Consider the following 16,594-nt stretch of genomic DNA (forward strand, 5'->3'; position numbering starts at 1 on the left):
AATGGAGTTTGGTATTTATTTTATGTAGTCCACATATGGAGCAAAATGGAAAATACATTAAGAAATAAATATAGATTGCTAAATTTTATCACTAGCATACTGAAATTAAGTGTCTATTTATCTGAACAGAATCCACACATTTATATAAAGGGATTGGATATCTCAGCTTGTGACTTCCCACATATTTTATTATGACACCTTAAAGTTCATCACTACTTTTGCCAGAATTTAGGCAGAATTACTCCAAAATGCCTGGTAAAAGGATTAACATATGAACATTCAACACAGGTTATACTTCTGAGCCATACTATAAAAATTAAAGAATGAAAGGAGCTACCCATTTAATCCAGTCATAGTCAGTGTGACTTACTCCAAACCCCTCTAGGTTGTTTTTGCTTGCACTTCAAAATAAATTTTGAATTGTCAAAACTGTGCACTGTGGCAGTTCAGTGTTTACAGCACTAGGACTGGGACTGACTCACTTGCTCAGTGTGGGAAAAAAAGTTCAACAATTGCAGTTCCCTCCTCCCTGTAAAATGCCCAATTCATCCCAATTAGGTGCTTTATGTTTGGGAAAGAAATCATTCTTCTTCCTTCCTGGGCAAACTGCTCCCTGTGAGGGGAGGAGGTGTACTCAGAATCTTCCTGATCCAGCACTGAGGCCCAGGATGTTTCAGGCTCTTATTTTCAAAACCTTCTGTACCTTTTGTTTGTACATTTGTCACATCCCCAAGGCAGTGACACATTGTCAGAGACACTGATGTCACCTAATCTGACTCTGGAAATAGTTACTGAAATAAAGAGAGGAAAAAAAACAGCACTGAAATGGCACAGAGATTTCAAGAAGAACTGCAAATATTTATGATCCAGATAAACAAATCCTGATGGTAAAGAAAGAATCAACTACTGTTTCTCATGCTGGCAATATATATTTATTGTCATTGTGGAGATAAATTACCATGTGTATAACAGGACTTCAGACTAAAAACAAATTGGGATTATGAATGCTTAGCATATGCCAGTTGAAATTAAATGACTGAACATAAAGCTGACCTTTACAAGACCTTCAGCTGGTCTATTTTTGTGTGTGTCTCCCCTCAACCCCCTTCTTTTCTTTTCAAATTAAATCGGAACATCTTTCCCTCCTCCTTTATTTAAGCCTCAGAAAAATAAATGTTCATCCAACTGCACCTTTTATTGGCTTTCCTAATAACCTGCTGCCAATAGAAGAACATTTAGATTGTTAATTCTACCATTTCAGAAGGAAGCAAACCTTTACAAACGTGTTCTTCCTCCAATTTACCTGGCTGTTGAGTCCAGTTTTAAAGACAAGACTTAAGCAGACTAAAGACTTATATTAGACTATTGTGGTTACATTATTATGCTGCAAACCTTCAACACAAGCACTTTGCTGTTCCAGAACAAGCTGCATCAGTGCAAGGTCTGACAGTCTGTGCAAAAGAAGCCGCAGTGCTACAAATTCTTAAACACCTTTCCTCTCCCTCTCACTGTATCAACTAACAAATTCCTCCCATCAGTTTAACCAATCCCAAATACTGCCCCCCAAAAAGAGAAAGATGAAGACATTTTATGCTTTTGTAAGAAAAACAAACAACCACCCAGTCAAAAAAAAAAAAAAAAAAAAGGAATCCTCCAACTCCAGTCCCCCATCCAAAAAAACCCCCAGGTCAAAACTATTCCCCACCCTCCCCACCCCCTTCTAGCTTTTACAAGTCACCATTTAAACAAATGCATACAACTTACTGTACAAATACAAAGCTGCAGGCATTCAAGTTACAGAACATTCTGAAAATATTTCAAGCATAAAAAGTACACTTGATAATTGCAAAAATAAGGTTTCGCTTTTTTAAAAAACATTTTGATCAGAGCTCAAGCAAAACAAGTTTTTAACTATTCCTACTTCAGCTCAACTCCCTAAGAACACCACCTGCAGAAGTTAAAAACAAAAAACTCGAATTTCTGATAATAAAGTAACCGACCATGTCTTTTAATGAGGAGAAATGGTATATACAACAATGACACAGACCTTAAGCATCAACAACAGAGTTCAGCCAAAAGTAAGTCAGCAAGTGAAGTGATTCTTAGCATCACATGGCACTGATTACTAAGAACCTCAATCTGCCTGGAACAGATACTAAGTTAGACTGGTACAAATGGAAGGAAAGATGCATGACATCAAATAGGCTCAGCTTTTGTCACTGAACTTTTTTTAGGCTAACAGTTTCACTAGTGCAAGACCATTTGTTTACCCGATTAAATGAAAGCTCATAAATGTCACAATTTAAGAACACTCATACAAAACTATTTTTTCTTTTAAAAAAGTGCCACATAGCATACTTTGACTAAAAAAGTTACAAACTAATGGAAGACTGTCTGCCTCCATCTCTTGTCAATGAGGAAAGGCCAAAGTGATTCTTTGATCCCAGCTCGAAATGGTGTTCTCTGGCCTATCCCCAGCATCTCCAGCTTGGAGCAGTCCAGCTGAGCATTCCTCGGGCGAAGAGCACCCACCACTGGGCTGTCAGTAATCTAAAACAGGAACAGGAGATACAAAAACAACACACCAACAAGGAATCAGAAGTAACAGAAAAATACTCATACACATACATTAAAATTTTCCTTCATGGCTTTCTATGTAGGTATGTTCCTGTCCTCCCTTCTAACTATTTTCTGTGGGGTTTTTTGTTTGGGATTTTTTTATTTGTTTGCTTGTTTTCTGGTTAACTTCATTTCAACAGATGTCAGGCAGGGTGGTGTGAAGTTAAATTTTTCTCACTCAGTTACTGCTGCTATTTGTGCTTTTCTACCTTTTATTCCTATTTTCACTCTATGATTATAATCACAAGGTAAGAAATGCTCCAGAATGTTCACAGAACCATGTCTTGATCAATATACTGGAAGAGTATATATGGGCAGAAAAAATTTACTCAGTGCTCTCCACTGTTTTTCTTGCCATCTTCCAAGCCACATTTCAGTTCCAGTGTTTACCAATTCCAAATCCTCGGAATTTATTTTCTATATAAATAACACCTTGTTTAAATGTTTTATTCTCACCACATTATCATTATGTCTTTAGTCTTACTTTCAAGTGTCAATAAAACTGCAGGACAGGCATTTTAAGCAAAGCAAAAATCCTTTGAAGTTCTTAAGTGCATGTATTCAGAAATAAATCTGGACATTGCAGAGTTTTTACAGATTCCTACCTGCAAGTTAATGTTCTGTCAATCTGTGAGCTTTTTTTAAGGTCAAAGATACAACAAAGATATGGATTTACTCGTGACTCAGGGGAACTGTTCTGCAGAAATACCATTACATTGCAAATTGTGAAACTGGTGACTGACTGGGTAATTTTCCTAATTCAGCAGGTCAAAGCAGCTGTTGTTTTCCTGAGCTGGATTCCAGACAGCCCCCTCAGCAATACAGCTGCTGTGCCAGACAGGCACAACCCTCCTGAAGAGGCAGCTCACTGGCACAGCCAGTGTGAGACCAACTCCTTGGAATGACCAAGCACATCCACCTTTCTACAGGTCGAACAACACATCACTTACTGGTCTCAAGTGGCTGCTGGGGAGGTTGAAAGCATCTGCAATTGCACAGGCCATCTCATACTTAGTCATCTGCTCATTGCCAGACCAGTGAAATGTTCCTTTTACTGATGGGTCCTAGAGAAAGAACAGGAAGCACAGATGAAAAGCAGCAGCCAGCTGGCCCTCAGACTAATCCCTGGGCAAGAGCTGTGCAGAATAATCACCCAGCAAGACCCCATCCTGAAAGGCACCTCACTGGTGTTCTGGAAACTCAGTACTTTTCCAGAGAACACACATCTGGGGATTGAGACTGGAAACTGGTGTTACATGGATCTGACCTGACTGTTCACAAACAGCCTGTGTTCTGGAGAATGAACAGGAGGGAAAGGAGCAGCCTAGCTCCACCCTCCAACCAAGGTGAAAGAGCTGGGGAGGAGCAACTCAGTTGTTCTGTGCTATTTGCTTACTTGAAAACAAAGGCAAAAGGCACCACACACATTCTGAATGTCAAACTGCAAATCCTCAAGGAGTCCAATCAAACTGCACCTTATCCACCTTATGTGCATGGTCCATGTTTTCCTTGTTACATGTATGAAAAAATAAAGGTGGTTGATTGTTGTTTCGTTCTGTTACCTTGCAAAGATGGTAATCTGAGGGTGCTGTGGTGAACAAACAATAAAGTATTTCAGTTCAGTGGCTTTGTTTTGCCACTTTAGTGTTCTTAACACAATAATCAAGGGCATCTTTGAGAATTACATTCAGCCACCGTGGGTTTTTTTTAGTCCAAAATACCAATTTGTAAAAGGCACATCAGAATAAGTTAGGCATTTCCATTTCTCTCCTCTATACTAGAAGACACAGGACAATTTTCAGGTTTTGTCCCATCACTTCATTCACTTTTGTTTTAAAGACCACAATTCCCCCACAGTCACATAAAGGTACTGTAGTATTATAGCCAGTTCCTTCCTCCCTCCCAGCATTCCAGAAATGCAAAGAATAATTCAGGTTATGTGCAGTTCTCAGTTGTTCAGAAACAAAGCTGAGAACTCAAATTGTTTTTGCCTTGCAAAGGCTCATTTCTTGACACTCTTACCATCATTCTCTTCTCTGCCAGTTGTCTGCAAACAGCTGCTACATCCTTGACATTGGTAGGAAATCTCTGCTGCCAGTGGTCCATGTTGGCAGATTTATTACTGAACTGCACTTTATCAAACATAACAGTCACAGCACTTTCCTCCAGTCTTTCTACCTCTCCATACAAGACAGGAATCCTAAGTACTGCAGCTCCTAAAAGAAAGAATATTTTAAAAGCATTACCATTGGTATAGATAGGTACAAATGCTGCAGCACAACCTGAGAAGTAGTTTGGAAGTGTTAAGAAATAAGTTGATGATATTAAGCACCTACAAATCACAAATAAAAGGCAATTAGTTAATATGTTTACTCTCAGAGAATAATTTTAATTTATATCAAAGCAGTTTATAAATGCTAAGATGTATAAATTTACTTTCATTTATGCCATTGATTTCCAGGAAGTTAACAAGCTTTCATTAACAGCACAAAAGGGCCTGTTGTGCAAAGAGAAGGATATTTCATGATGGAATACTAGTCTATCTCAGTCATGAAGACTCAAAAAGGCTCTCAGGGGAATTCCAAGATGGCTATGACAAATTCACTAAAAGTAATAGCTTTGCTGAAAGAGAAAAAAAAAATATCAGTCCTGAAATTTGAAGCTGATGTCACCAAACCATTGCAATTCTTAAAAGATTTGGAGGAAAATGCTACGGCTATTAGAGAGACAAACAGAAAAAGCTAACACAGAAGTTACTCTCACAGAAAAGTAAACCAGAATAAGTACTTAGACAAGAAAAACAAATAGAAAACCCAAATGACACTGATTTCCTGCTGCTCTAGAAACAATTATTTGGTCACTCTGCAAATATGTTCTTCCTCTCTTTAAATATTGGTTGAAACACCTGGTTTTTAATATCTTTAAAGTATTCATTGTTTGAGAAGACAACTGCCTTCCTTTTGTTCTCAGCTATCTGGGACAAGGAGAGCATTAACCTCATGACCAACTGCTCTGAAGACCTACTGAAACTTTGCAGCTTTCTAAATATAACCTGTATTCCCTCCTAACCAAATGTGAAAACACCCAAGTTATTACTGGAGATTCTTGCATTGTACAACAGAATTTGACAGGGCAGTTCTTCGCCCAACCACACGTCTGACAGACTGAATTCAACCTACAAATTAGGGGTTGAAAAACAAATACATGTAAAATATTTATATTTGTTTGAAGCAACAGAACTGGTATATTCAAGGACCTTACTCAGCACCACCTCAAAACTCCTTCTGCTAATAATACCACCCTGCACCCCACTGCTGCCTGACACATCCTGCTCAAAAAGGCTACAAAACCAAACTGAATGTTGAGCTGGGGAAGGGTCTAAGCAAGATACCCACACGTACTTCAGTTTGGGGAAGTCTTATCTTCATTACCAATCTAGAAGAGGGAGCAAACAGCATCACAGTCAAATTCAAAGATGACATTTAATCAAGAGGTGGAGTGAATAACTTATCATTCAAATTTATTTTTTACTTAAATAGGACTTTTCCTATCCAAGTATTTTTTAGAAAGTCTCTTTCTTACTAGTGATGCCAAACCTATCTTACATAGTTTATATTTACTTACAGAAAGATCATCACACTAATTTATGTATTGCTCAATTCTCTCTGTTTGGGCAGCACAGAATCACAGTGCAAGTATCATACTGACATATCAGAAGACTTTTCTGCAAGTGTACTGAGATTATTTTCTTCAAATTCTTTGAAAAAATACAAGTGCTTCTTTCCTTATAATCTGTGACTGGAAACTGATGGCACACCAACTAGAAACAGCCAAACCTCTCTTTTAAACAAGAAAGAAGTCTTAAATTAAAGGCAATATGTTCAGTCCCAAGCTTTTTTTCCCTATTAAATAGAATTTTTTTAATTATGTGTGCATAGTTTGAATGCCAAATTTTCATTAGGAAAAGATTAAAGCAATAAATTAAAAAATAAAATGAGTTGCTTAAAATCACAAATGTGTTATCAAGCCTTTAGGAAGTGTTACAAGCAGGAATCTGATGTGTGTGGTAAGCTAGGTGGGTAAAAACAAAATGGGTGGCCCGCTGGCTTCTGTAATGAGAGCAAAACCCAAAGAGTAACAAGAGAACATGTTGATTTGATCTGCTGTTTTTCCCTTTAAGTGAACATACACTGAGAACACTTGCAGTGCATCCCCCTAAATAACAGCAGCTGTATATTGAGTGAGGTATTTTACCTTTCCTTAGGAACAGCAGATTCACAGGAGAAAAAGGCTCACGAATGTCCATCAGCAGAGACAAGTAACACAAATGATGATGGGAACAGGTAAGAAATAAAGCTTTAGTCAACCTATGGGCAAGAGCAACCATTCACAAGCAAGGACTGACTGCTAATCCCATTCTTCTCTGGATCTCGTTTCCATGGGTTTGCAACTTCACCACTGACTTAGGAGTCTTAAGTCAATCTACAACTAAGCAAAAATAGAAAGCCTCTATTAAAAACAACTGAGTGTATTCTTACCTTCATTGTTTTCCAGGACTGCCTTTTCACCCTCCAGCTTGGTTTTACCATATAAATTCAGGGGATTTGGTACATCAGTCTCTTTATAAGGAGGGCTTGTGCCATCAAACACATAGTCTGTACTGATGTAGATCAGAAACGCTCCAACTCCAGCTAGGAAGAAAATGTTTATATATAGTTTATTTTAATTCATGCCTTGTTTGAAATGCCAACAAACTTCAAAACAAATCTCCCAAGGAGCTCATGTTCTCTCCCCATTCATTCCTACTGCTTTGTTGCTGATCCTTCACATATCTGTGCACAACACCCTTACAGAAAACAGATGGATGGCACATTGATGGCAGAAGTAACATTCAGCACTTAGAGTAACTTACTTGTATTGATGTTCCTGTATAAATAAATGCAGTATTTAAAAAAAAAAAACAATCCATGACATGGTCTCCTTACCTGCCTCTTTTGCCAAGTTTGCTGAAGCAGCCACATTGAGCTGAGAAGCAGCGTCTGGTTGACTTTCTACAACATCTGGCCTTCTTTCAGCAGCACAATGCACTATAACATGAGGCTGGAAATTAAAGACTAATTTTAAACAAGAGATTGCAGTTGCACCCTAACTGTAGTGATGATGCCCCTCAGGCAAAAGTGAAGTAATAAAAGTAGCAGTGTTACTTTTAATCACGGCATTCTGAGGAGCATGTGTTCCCTGGGGAGTACAATACAACCTTGCTGCCTCAAGATACCAAAAAAATTTATCACTAGTTTTGCAATCTTCAGCAGCTTCAGTTTTACAGTGAGATTGAAGTTGTTGGTTTTGCCTTTTTAACTCTGTATAATAAAATATATTAATACAAAGATGTATTTCTCACATGCACAAGGGTGCTAAAAATTTTTAGATAAGCCATTTACACACGGCTTATTTAACATATGAAGATTATTAAGGAGATATCAAAAGCCATTTTCTAGAATTGCAGGGTTTATATATTCCCTTTTCCAGGTGAACTGAAAAAAACAGTGAACTCCTCATGGCACTGCAGGCTACACACAATTCCTGCTGTTGTGTTCAGGTGTTCTTGCACTTCACCAGAACTGTGTATGGACACATTACTGTGTCAATAGCTCACATTTCTCTTGTCCTTTGTTCTGCCATGTACAGCTGTGCCTGCAGCCTGTCGAGGTGAGGACAGCACAGGTCAGAGCTGTCTGTCCCTACAGAGCAAACCTACTCTGGGTGGGGCACAACACACATTTGTCAGAGCTCTGCCCAAGCATCAGCCCCACAGCAGCCCCAGATCTCAACAGCACCATCCACTGACTACTATGCAAAGTACCCCATCCATCCACTTCATACTCCACAAACTTACCTGAAAGTCATGGATAATGTCATGAACTGCAATAGAGTCCAGAAGATTAATCTGTTCAAATCTGGGCTGAGCTCTCCTGTATCCGCAGCCAACTGCATTCCAGTTATTTTCACGGAATTCTTTAAACACAGCTCTGCCAAGAAGTCCCGTTGCACCAGTGATCAAAACTCGCCTACTGGGAATGTCAACATCTTCCTAGGAAAATGACAACAGCAAAAGTTTTGTTTCTACTGCAATTTTCTACTGTTTTCTCTTTAGAAGTATGCGAGGCCACAGTCAGAGCTACTCTGTTAAATAAGCTTTTCCTGAGTCTTTTAGAGTGTCATGGAACACAAACATCTGGGAGCACCAACACTGCAGCCAGACTAATATTTAAACATACACTTGAAGATAATGAAAACAAAACTTTAGCAGGAAAGTCATTTACAACAAATCAAACCACTACTGAAGACATAATTTTAAGTTCATTCAAAAGCTGACAGCTTTGTGCAGTCTGAAAGGAGGGAAACAACTTCTTTAGAAAATGGACCCAAAAGATGTAAGATTTAGGGTCCAAATGGTACAACAAATAATTTTGGATAGTTTATGCCTGTTAGAAGCTGCAGCAATACAACATAAGTCACTGTAAGAACTAAAGACTTGAATTTTATTATTAAATAGAACAGTAATTGATTGTTACTCAACAAAATAGTCTAATAAGTAAAACCAACACACAGATCTCTTGCCAGTTTTACAAAATGCACCTGAAAATGATTTGACAATTTCAACTCTCAATCTACACAACAGACCAAAGCTGTACTTCAGCTTCCTGTTTTGGTACTGGGACAACTTTGTACATCAGCACACACAAAATTTATCCACCTCTCAGTAGAACATCAAGTTTTAAAGGCAGCAAACACAAGATCCGTGTCTGTCTATATAATCTTTATTTTCCTTTCATGCTTTGCCTCTGCATCTACCATAAACAACAGCGACATGAAAACTAACACACAACACAAAAATGAAAGCATATGCTTACCATGCCAGCACAGAAAAAAACTTTGGGTGTGCAGAACCCACAAACCTTGGATTTCCTGACTTCTTTACACAAAAGGACAATTTGTGATAACTGACTATAATTTTGTACATCACAGAATACTTCTGCTATGCAAACCCAACAGCCCAGGAATTTCTGAGCATTGTACCAGACTGCTACTTTTTGATTGCAGCTCAGGAAACCACAGCAATTGCTTCCAAATTACTGTTTTTCACCCTTGAAGTTACAAAGCTTTTGTTCCACAAGGGTATATGCAGAGCTCTGTGCATGACAGAAACAGCCTATCCCAAAACAATTGCTTCCAGTTCCCAGCACTGTGCGTGCATTTGTCTCATCTCTAAATCTCCAGGTGAAGGATGACTTATTCCCATCAGTACTGGATGAAAATTAATAATTTATATCTGGACAGTTGCCTGAAAATGACAGACTACAGCAAGTGATGTTTCAAAAATTTTGTTTGTTGATGTCCTTAAATTTTACCTCAGAACACAAGTTTATTTACCATTTTTAAGGCTATCCATGTTTCTCTGAAGAGCATGAGTGAGAATGTGCAACTACTGCTTTCTCCTGCACTTTCTCCCTTTGCAAAATCTGCCCAGAGTGTCACAGGACATTTGATCAGTGTTTCTGCAGCCAGAGCTGCCCTAACAAACATCTAAGACTTGCTGTAGAACAGAGTCAAATGGTTCTCTAAAAATGTCACCGAACATCTTTAATAAGAAAGAAGTGATCAACACAAAACCAAGTGTCATTCGTAAAATCTGACATTTCTAAGCCTCATTCATCTAAGTTTGTTTATTCTGCACAGCATAAAGAGGATGTTACATCAGCAGCACAGCTTGAACTGGACACAAACACAGCTTTCACCAAGCACAGCTCGCATCCTGTTGCTCTTGTCTGCAAGACTCATTGATTTTAGTCACTTGTTTCTGAAAAAGCAAGATAAAGGGTAGATGTTTCCCACAAATCCAACACAAGCCAACTACCAGTTTGAACCTATTTCACCTTGCCAGAAGTTACGCATTCTGGTGATAATAAAACCTGCACAGATGAACTCTTTCCCTAGAAGCTCCTTCACAGAACATCCCCCAGCTGCAGCAGCATTTCTGTCTCAGAACCACAGAACTTCTGAGCCCAAAGGCCCTCTGAAGCTCCATGTTCCCACCACTGCTGTTTGCACGTGCTCTCACAGATGTGCAGAAGGTGCTGCTGTTGTCCACACACAGACAAGGGAGCTACAAAACACACTTCGATTTTGAAGTAATTTTATATACTGTTACTGTACATAAAGAATAGAAGACATTCTAGAACTCAAATATTATCCTTCTGCCTGCAAGTTTTATAGGTGTAAATGCAGGTCCCCTGTTCAGATAAGCCTTGTGCTAACAAATCCTTCACGTGTTTCTCAACTAAGCCACAACCACATTCCAATCATCAAGCACGCAAAAACTTGTCTTCACAAACCATTTTGAATAACACCACTGATACAAAGAATTTTGAGCTTCATAATGAAGCATCCAATTTAATTCTGTTTTATCTGATGTCAACATTAACTAAGAATTAACACAATAAAAAACGAATTGTGCTTGGCTGTCTCACTCACATAAAAATAAACAAGTGGCAACATCGTAAGATTAAAAAATAACACTTATGAGACATCAGATTACTTTGCAGACGCTAACAAAATACAAAACAGGAGTGTAATTTACAAAGAGAGCAAAACGTGATGCGTTTCGAGGTGAAAAACAGAAACAAGTACTCTTTAAGCTTCGTATTTTTATTTAGAAAATCACGACGAACTCAAAACACCAACTTTAAGGAATGGCCACTACAAAGCGGAAGCTCCGACTGTAACACACATTTGCAACATAATACGGCGATACACAAGTCCCTGCAGGGAAGGCACGGGGAGACCGAGCTCCGGCTCAGCTCCGACATAACCCTGCAGCGACAGAAAGCAAAAGGCAAACCCTCGGGCTTTGCAGAATTCCACCTGACAGCCGAGCCCCCAGCCGCGCTCCCAGAGGCTGCTCCGCGTTCCCCTCGCCCATCAAACCCCCATTGCTGCGGCAGCTCACGGACACCTGTGGGGATCACGGGCACCGCCCGGGACAGAGGGCAGGGCCGAGCCTCCCAAAGGAAACCCGTGTGGAATCCCGTGTGGAATCTCTGCTCAGGCTCCCCATGGCACAGACACCCTCCCTGTGCCGTGACCCCTCAGCGCGCTGTGGCCATTCCGGTCCGACCCCGCGAGCAGACACCGCGCCGCTCGGCCCCCGGAGCCCCCGGCAGCGCTCCCCGCGCTCCCTCAGGCGCAGCCCCTGCGGCCGCGGTCCTCCCCCCCCCCCGGGCCTCCCTCAGCGCTCGGGGCCTGCGCGCCCGGCCCCGCGCCGCGCTCCCGCAGAGACCCGCCCCCCGAGCTCACCTCCAGAGCTCCCCGCAGAAACTCACCTCGACGAGCTCGCAGCGGCCCGGCGCGAAGCGGATCCGGAGCTCCTTCTCCCGGCCGACCATGGCCGGGCCTGCTGCCGCTCCCGCTCCGCGCCCGGCGCTGCGCGACGGACGGGCCGACAGGGGGCGCCCGAGCCCGGCCGCGCCGCACGCGACGCACGCGCCCCCCGCCGCCGCGCGCTCATTGGCTGAGGAGCGCGGAGGGGGCGGGACCACCGTGGAGGGGGCGGGGCTTTGTAATCCCGGAGTGACAAGCCCGATCCCACGTGGAGCGGTGGGAAAGCGGCTGCTCCCAACACCGAGGAAAAGCGCTTTTTTTTTAAATTTAAAATACACGGCCCAGGGCACGCGCTCTAGCAGGGACACAGCGGCAGTCCCGTCCCCTCTCCACAAAACCTGAAAGCATACTGGGCTTTTAGGAAACCAGCCCCAATGCCCATTACTGGTGTTGATTTTCTAGGGCTGGAGAAGGAAGCGGGAGTGAGCCGGAGTGTACCCGGGCTGCCTCAGCTGCAGGCTGGCTCCTGTTTTCATAGTGTTTATGGTGCTTCGAACAGTAATTAAAGTTACTGCAGTAAGCACCTGACTGACTTTTAGCATTACCAAGTTCACCTACTGAAACTGTGCTCTTTCCATTGTGATCTTTCACGTGAGGAACTTTATAATTGGACCAAAATATCTTATTTGGCTGCTAGATAAAGAGAAATCAGAAAAATCCATCAGAATTTAATAGAATCATGCTAAAATTTAATAGAATTATATTGTAAATGGCCTTTACTTATGACAAACAACTAATATTCACAGGACAAAAAAGTGATATATATATATATATAAACTACTTTAGGCAGTTTCTGCCTTCTTGTAATGCAGGTGCCCTTTTCTTCCTTGTAACAAGCTACTGACATTTATTTCTCTTTCATTAAACTTAGAATTCTGTTTTAAAATAACAGTAACTCATAACTTCAAATCCAGAAGGAAAAATCTACAGAGAAATACTGAACTATTCAACAGCTCTGAGGTAACAACTCCCAGCACATCTAATGCCACACCACTTCCTCCAACACAGACTGGAAGAGTCTCCTGTGCATCTTAACATAAACCATGACATGGAAATGAAAATTTTGCCTTCCAGGCTTTGAGCAAGAGAAAAATAGAGAAAGCATGAACACTGAAGCTTCGAGCTAGAACCAGTAATCAGCCTGTAAAATACCTTCACTTTTTTGTCGCCAGCATAAATTACAAAAACTATCTATAATTTGTTATCTTCATTACATAATATAATCTATTTTTTCCTCAAATATTTACCTGGATTCAGTAGTGTTCTACCTATACTTCCGATTTATTTACTGTCATTACATTCACTTTGTGACACACTGATTTCATGGAACAGTTAAACAAAAATTATATTGTTGTCTGTATCACAGTCATTCAAGCACAATGCACCCCTGGGTGACTCAATGGACCGTTCATTAAATTAACATTTCAGACTGTAATTCACAGAGACTGAAGAATAATTAAGTCTCTCTCTCTCCCCTCCTGTTTCTTTCCTTAGATTCTGTAATCAAAGTGTGGCAGTATCATATTAATGCAAATATGCAGAGCCTTACCTGCTCCATTCCCACCAGCATTTCAGGCATTGCCTCAAACTCCAGAGGGAATCACCAGCCTAGGAAATTATTGCAGTTCACCTGTGCTCTTGCCCCTTTATGGGCTGTGCCTGCACAGAGCACATACACTGGAAGCAGCAATGGCTCTGCTGACCTTTGAAACCCAAACACTAATCCAAGCCCTACATCACATGTGGCTCAGTGTAGAGGATTGGTTAGAAATGCGAGGACATATGAACATGGCTAAGGCTATGGATGAGCTGCTAAAGTATAAGACGCAGTCTGACTAGGCCCATGAGAAAGTCTGAGATAGCAGGGCCGTGAGAAAGCAGCAACGTCCTTGGGTATTCTAAATTGGGCTGAAAAACAGGAGCTAGGCATTACCAAAACAGAGACACTTAACGAGCCACCTGTGTAAACAATGAAAGACAGTTAAGATGATATCACCACCTAACTGAGCACCAATAATGAGCCTAATTTCTGTAATATTCATGAGCCTATTATAGAGTGTATATTAAGCTGTTGTCAATCTACAATAAATGAAGTTCCTGGATTCTCACATTGAGGTGTCTAGAGCTTTCCGTCGCGACAAATTGGCGCCCGTGTGCAGGGACCAGAGGGGGTCCCTAGGGGATCAAGTCGGATCTCCTGGGTCGGAGTCAAGTCGGACTCGGAGTCAAGTCGGACTCCCGAGAGCCAAGTCGGGTTCTCGCAGCCGTGGTCGGACGTAGGAGTTTCGGTCGGTCTTGCCGTGCAGCACAAGAAGGCGAAAGGGCTGGATGAAAAAGAGCTCAACTTGCCGCCGCCGGACGCCTCCCTTTCGGGGATTTCGGACGGCGAAAGAGTTAAGTTCCGTGCTTCCAGGGCCCGGCGCCCGGGACGACTCCTGAAGAAGGAGGCCCGCCGACGAAGCCGCAAAGTCTCGTGGAAAGGGCTGCACAAAGCGTGGTAACACGTTTTTTAGGTAATGAAGGGACAGGCGGCACTATCATTGCTCCAATGCTTTCTGGGAAAGCGGGGAGTTAAGACGAACTGGCTTTGCGGCAGATGCTGCTTTCATGTAAGGGCCAGGGATATGAAGCGAACACTGTAACTGCCTTTACTATCTCTACTTGGAAAGAACTTAGTGATAAACTCTTTACTGCTGCCTATAAGGGAGAAAAAGTTGCTGCTTCCCTCCTTACAATTTGGCGATTGTTATCTGGAACAGTAAAAGGCATTAAAGCACAGTCTGAGGACATTAGGATGCTACTGGATACCATCATACGGAGAAATCGTGTAAAAAGGGAGTCGAGCGGAGTTGAAGGGAGCCGGAGCGGGAGCAGAGATCGCGGAGCGGGTCCGGAGACAACGGAGCGGCCCTACCAACATGAACGCGGTGCTAGCACCTCGGCAGTGCGTATCCAGGACGATGGAGACGACGGCTGCAGTGTGAAGGTACTGCTGATAGACCAGAGATAAACTTTACGAACACTATGACTGAGTTCCACCTTAAGACATTTCCAGCTTTTCATCTGAACTGTGCAGCGGGGCTGCGCTGCGCATTTGTGGCTGTGTTCACGGCGCTGTGTGCTTATGCCGCCGTGTTGAGTGAACCCGTGCCGGCGCCGGGTCTGTGCGCCTGTGGCGGGTGCCTACGGGGCGGTGCCGGGCAGTGGGGCAGTGGCGGTGGTCGCGCCGCCTGCGTGGCCCCGGCTCGGAGCGCTCCCGGGTGACGCAGAGCCGGGGGCCGGTGAAATCGCTCGGAGCGGTGCGCGGCCCCGGCTCGGAGCGGTGCGCCCGAGTGCGTGCACGCCGGCGGCCCCGGGCGCGGCGGGCGGCGGGGGGGCTCTGTTTCCCCCGCACTGCTGACAGCCATGGTCATGGGGGGTGTGTGTTCCCCTTCCCTTCTTTGCAGCGAGTGGTTTTTCCCTGGTGTTGCTCCTCTTCCTAGAGTTAATGACGGTAGCAAAAACATTGGGGGGTGCAGTCGGGGGAGGGGGAAAGCTGTTTCTCTTTTTCCCCCGTTACACCAATCACCCCTTCTCTGAAACGTGCCTGTTTGCAGCTGTTCTCTCCCTCTCCTATGTTTTTGTCTTTTCTTAAGCAGACCCTGTGATTAAGTTCCTTCTGCTGATCTCTCTGGGTGAGCCCAGCCCCTCCTTCCCCTCCTTCGTCCTTCGGCAATGAGGAGCGTGGGGGGAGGCAAAGACGGTAAAACACGGAAAAAGGGGAAAAGAGAAAAAACAACTTAAAATTAACAATATCCCAACTTATAAATCAAATAAGATTGCATTGTTTTTACAGCAATAGGTGTTAAGCATGCAGTGTGCTCATGGCATTCTCAAATGTTTTCTTCAAAAACAGAAGGGGAGACTGACGAAAAATCCTTTGAAGAAAGATTAGAAATAACGCGACATCCGTGCTTAGCTTTTGCATATTGCAGAAGGTTGTTAAGAATTTCCCATAGTTTGCCATTTTGCTTCTCTTACATGAAATTTGGCTGTTTTCCCCAGGGGCAGGGTGCAGGTAGAAGATTTGGAGACGGAACGATGAGACAGAAGGGGATATAGTCTTGCCCCCTGCAAAAGTAGCTTTATTGCCTTTATGATAAAATAGCATTGCTCTATAAGAAGGGTTGAAGATTTCCAAGATAATATTCTGTTCTTTCTTGCTGCATTTGTCTTTTACATGGAGAGTTATGCAGGATTTGCAGATTGCTGATAGCGGCTATGCCATAAATTTCCTTTGAATTATGAAGCTGATAAGAAGTGCACAGCCAATGACCACTTGAAAATGTGTGTGTGACTGAGGAGCGTGTCTGAGGTGGCCACCTGAATGTTGTGCGAAAGAAAAAAGCTACATGAATGTGTGAATGTGTAAACTTAAAAATACTTTCTGCCGGTGTCAAGATTTTAGAGATGTGTAACGTGATTCTGTTGAACCATAGTGATTCCTTATTCTGAATGGGCTCTAAGTTATATTAAGGAAGGCCTACGATAGATA

General features: G+C 42.4%; 1 protein-coding gene across 2 annotated transcripts; it reads right to left on the minus strand.

Annotated features, from left to right (window-relative positions):
* Positions 1–909: 909 nt before the first annotated feature.
* Positions 910–13,787, minus strand: MAT2B (methionine adenosyltransferase 2 non-catalytic beta subunit). 2 transcript variants are annotated; one of them, XM_064671587.1, is made up of 7 exons: positions 13,610–13,787; positions 8,516–8,710; positions 7,605–7,719; positions 7,158–7,310; positions 4,642–4,835; positions 3,570–3,683; positions 910–2,550 (listed from the first exon to the last, which is right to left on the minus strand). In XM_064671587.1, the coding sequence occupies exons 1-7, from the start codon at positions 13,637–13,639 to the stop codon at positions 2,380–2,382; spliced, it is 972 nt and encodes a 323-aa protein (XP_064527657.1). In that variant the 5' UTR covers positions 13,640–13,787; the 3' UTR covers positions 910–2,379. The 2 variants fall into 2 exon arrangements, with proteins under 2 accessions (XP_064527657.1, XP_064527656.1); XM_064671586.1 differs by lacking the exon at positions 13,610–13,787 and adding an exon at positions 12,003–12,134.
* Between the last annotated feature and the right edge of the window lie 2,807 nt (positions 13,788–16,594).

The sequence above is a fragment of the Pseudopipra pipra genome, chromosome 15 (assembly GCF_036250125.1).
Source record: "Pseudopipra pipra isolate bDixPip1 chromosome 15, bDixPip1.hap1, whole genome shotgun sequence".
Taxonomy (NCBI): Eukaryota; Metazoa; Chordata; class Aves; order Passeriformes; family Pipridae; genus Pseudopipra; species Pseudopipra pipra.

Bases quoted from the DNA above. Each gene is read 5' to 3' on its own strand.
- MAT2B (XM_064671586.1), bottom strand. From the start codon at position 12,065: ATGGTCGGCCGGGAGAAGGAGCTCCGGATCCGCTTCGCGCCGGGCCGC. The intron at 8,711-12,002 runs GTGAGTTTCTGC...TCATTTTCCTAG, and splicing joins GCCGCTGCGAGCTCGTCGAG to GAAGATGTTGACATTCCCAG. The intron at 4,836-7,157 runs GTAAGAATACAC...TCTTTCTTTTAG, and splicing joins AGTCCTGGAAAACAATGAAG to GAGCTGCAGTACTTAGGATT.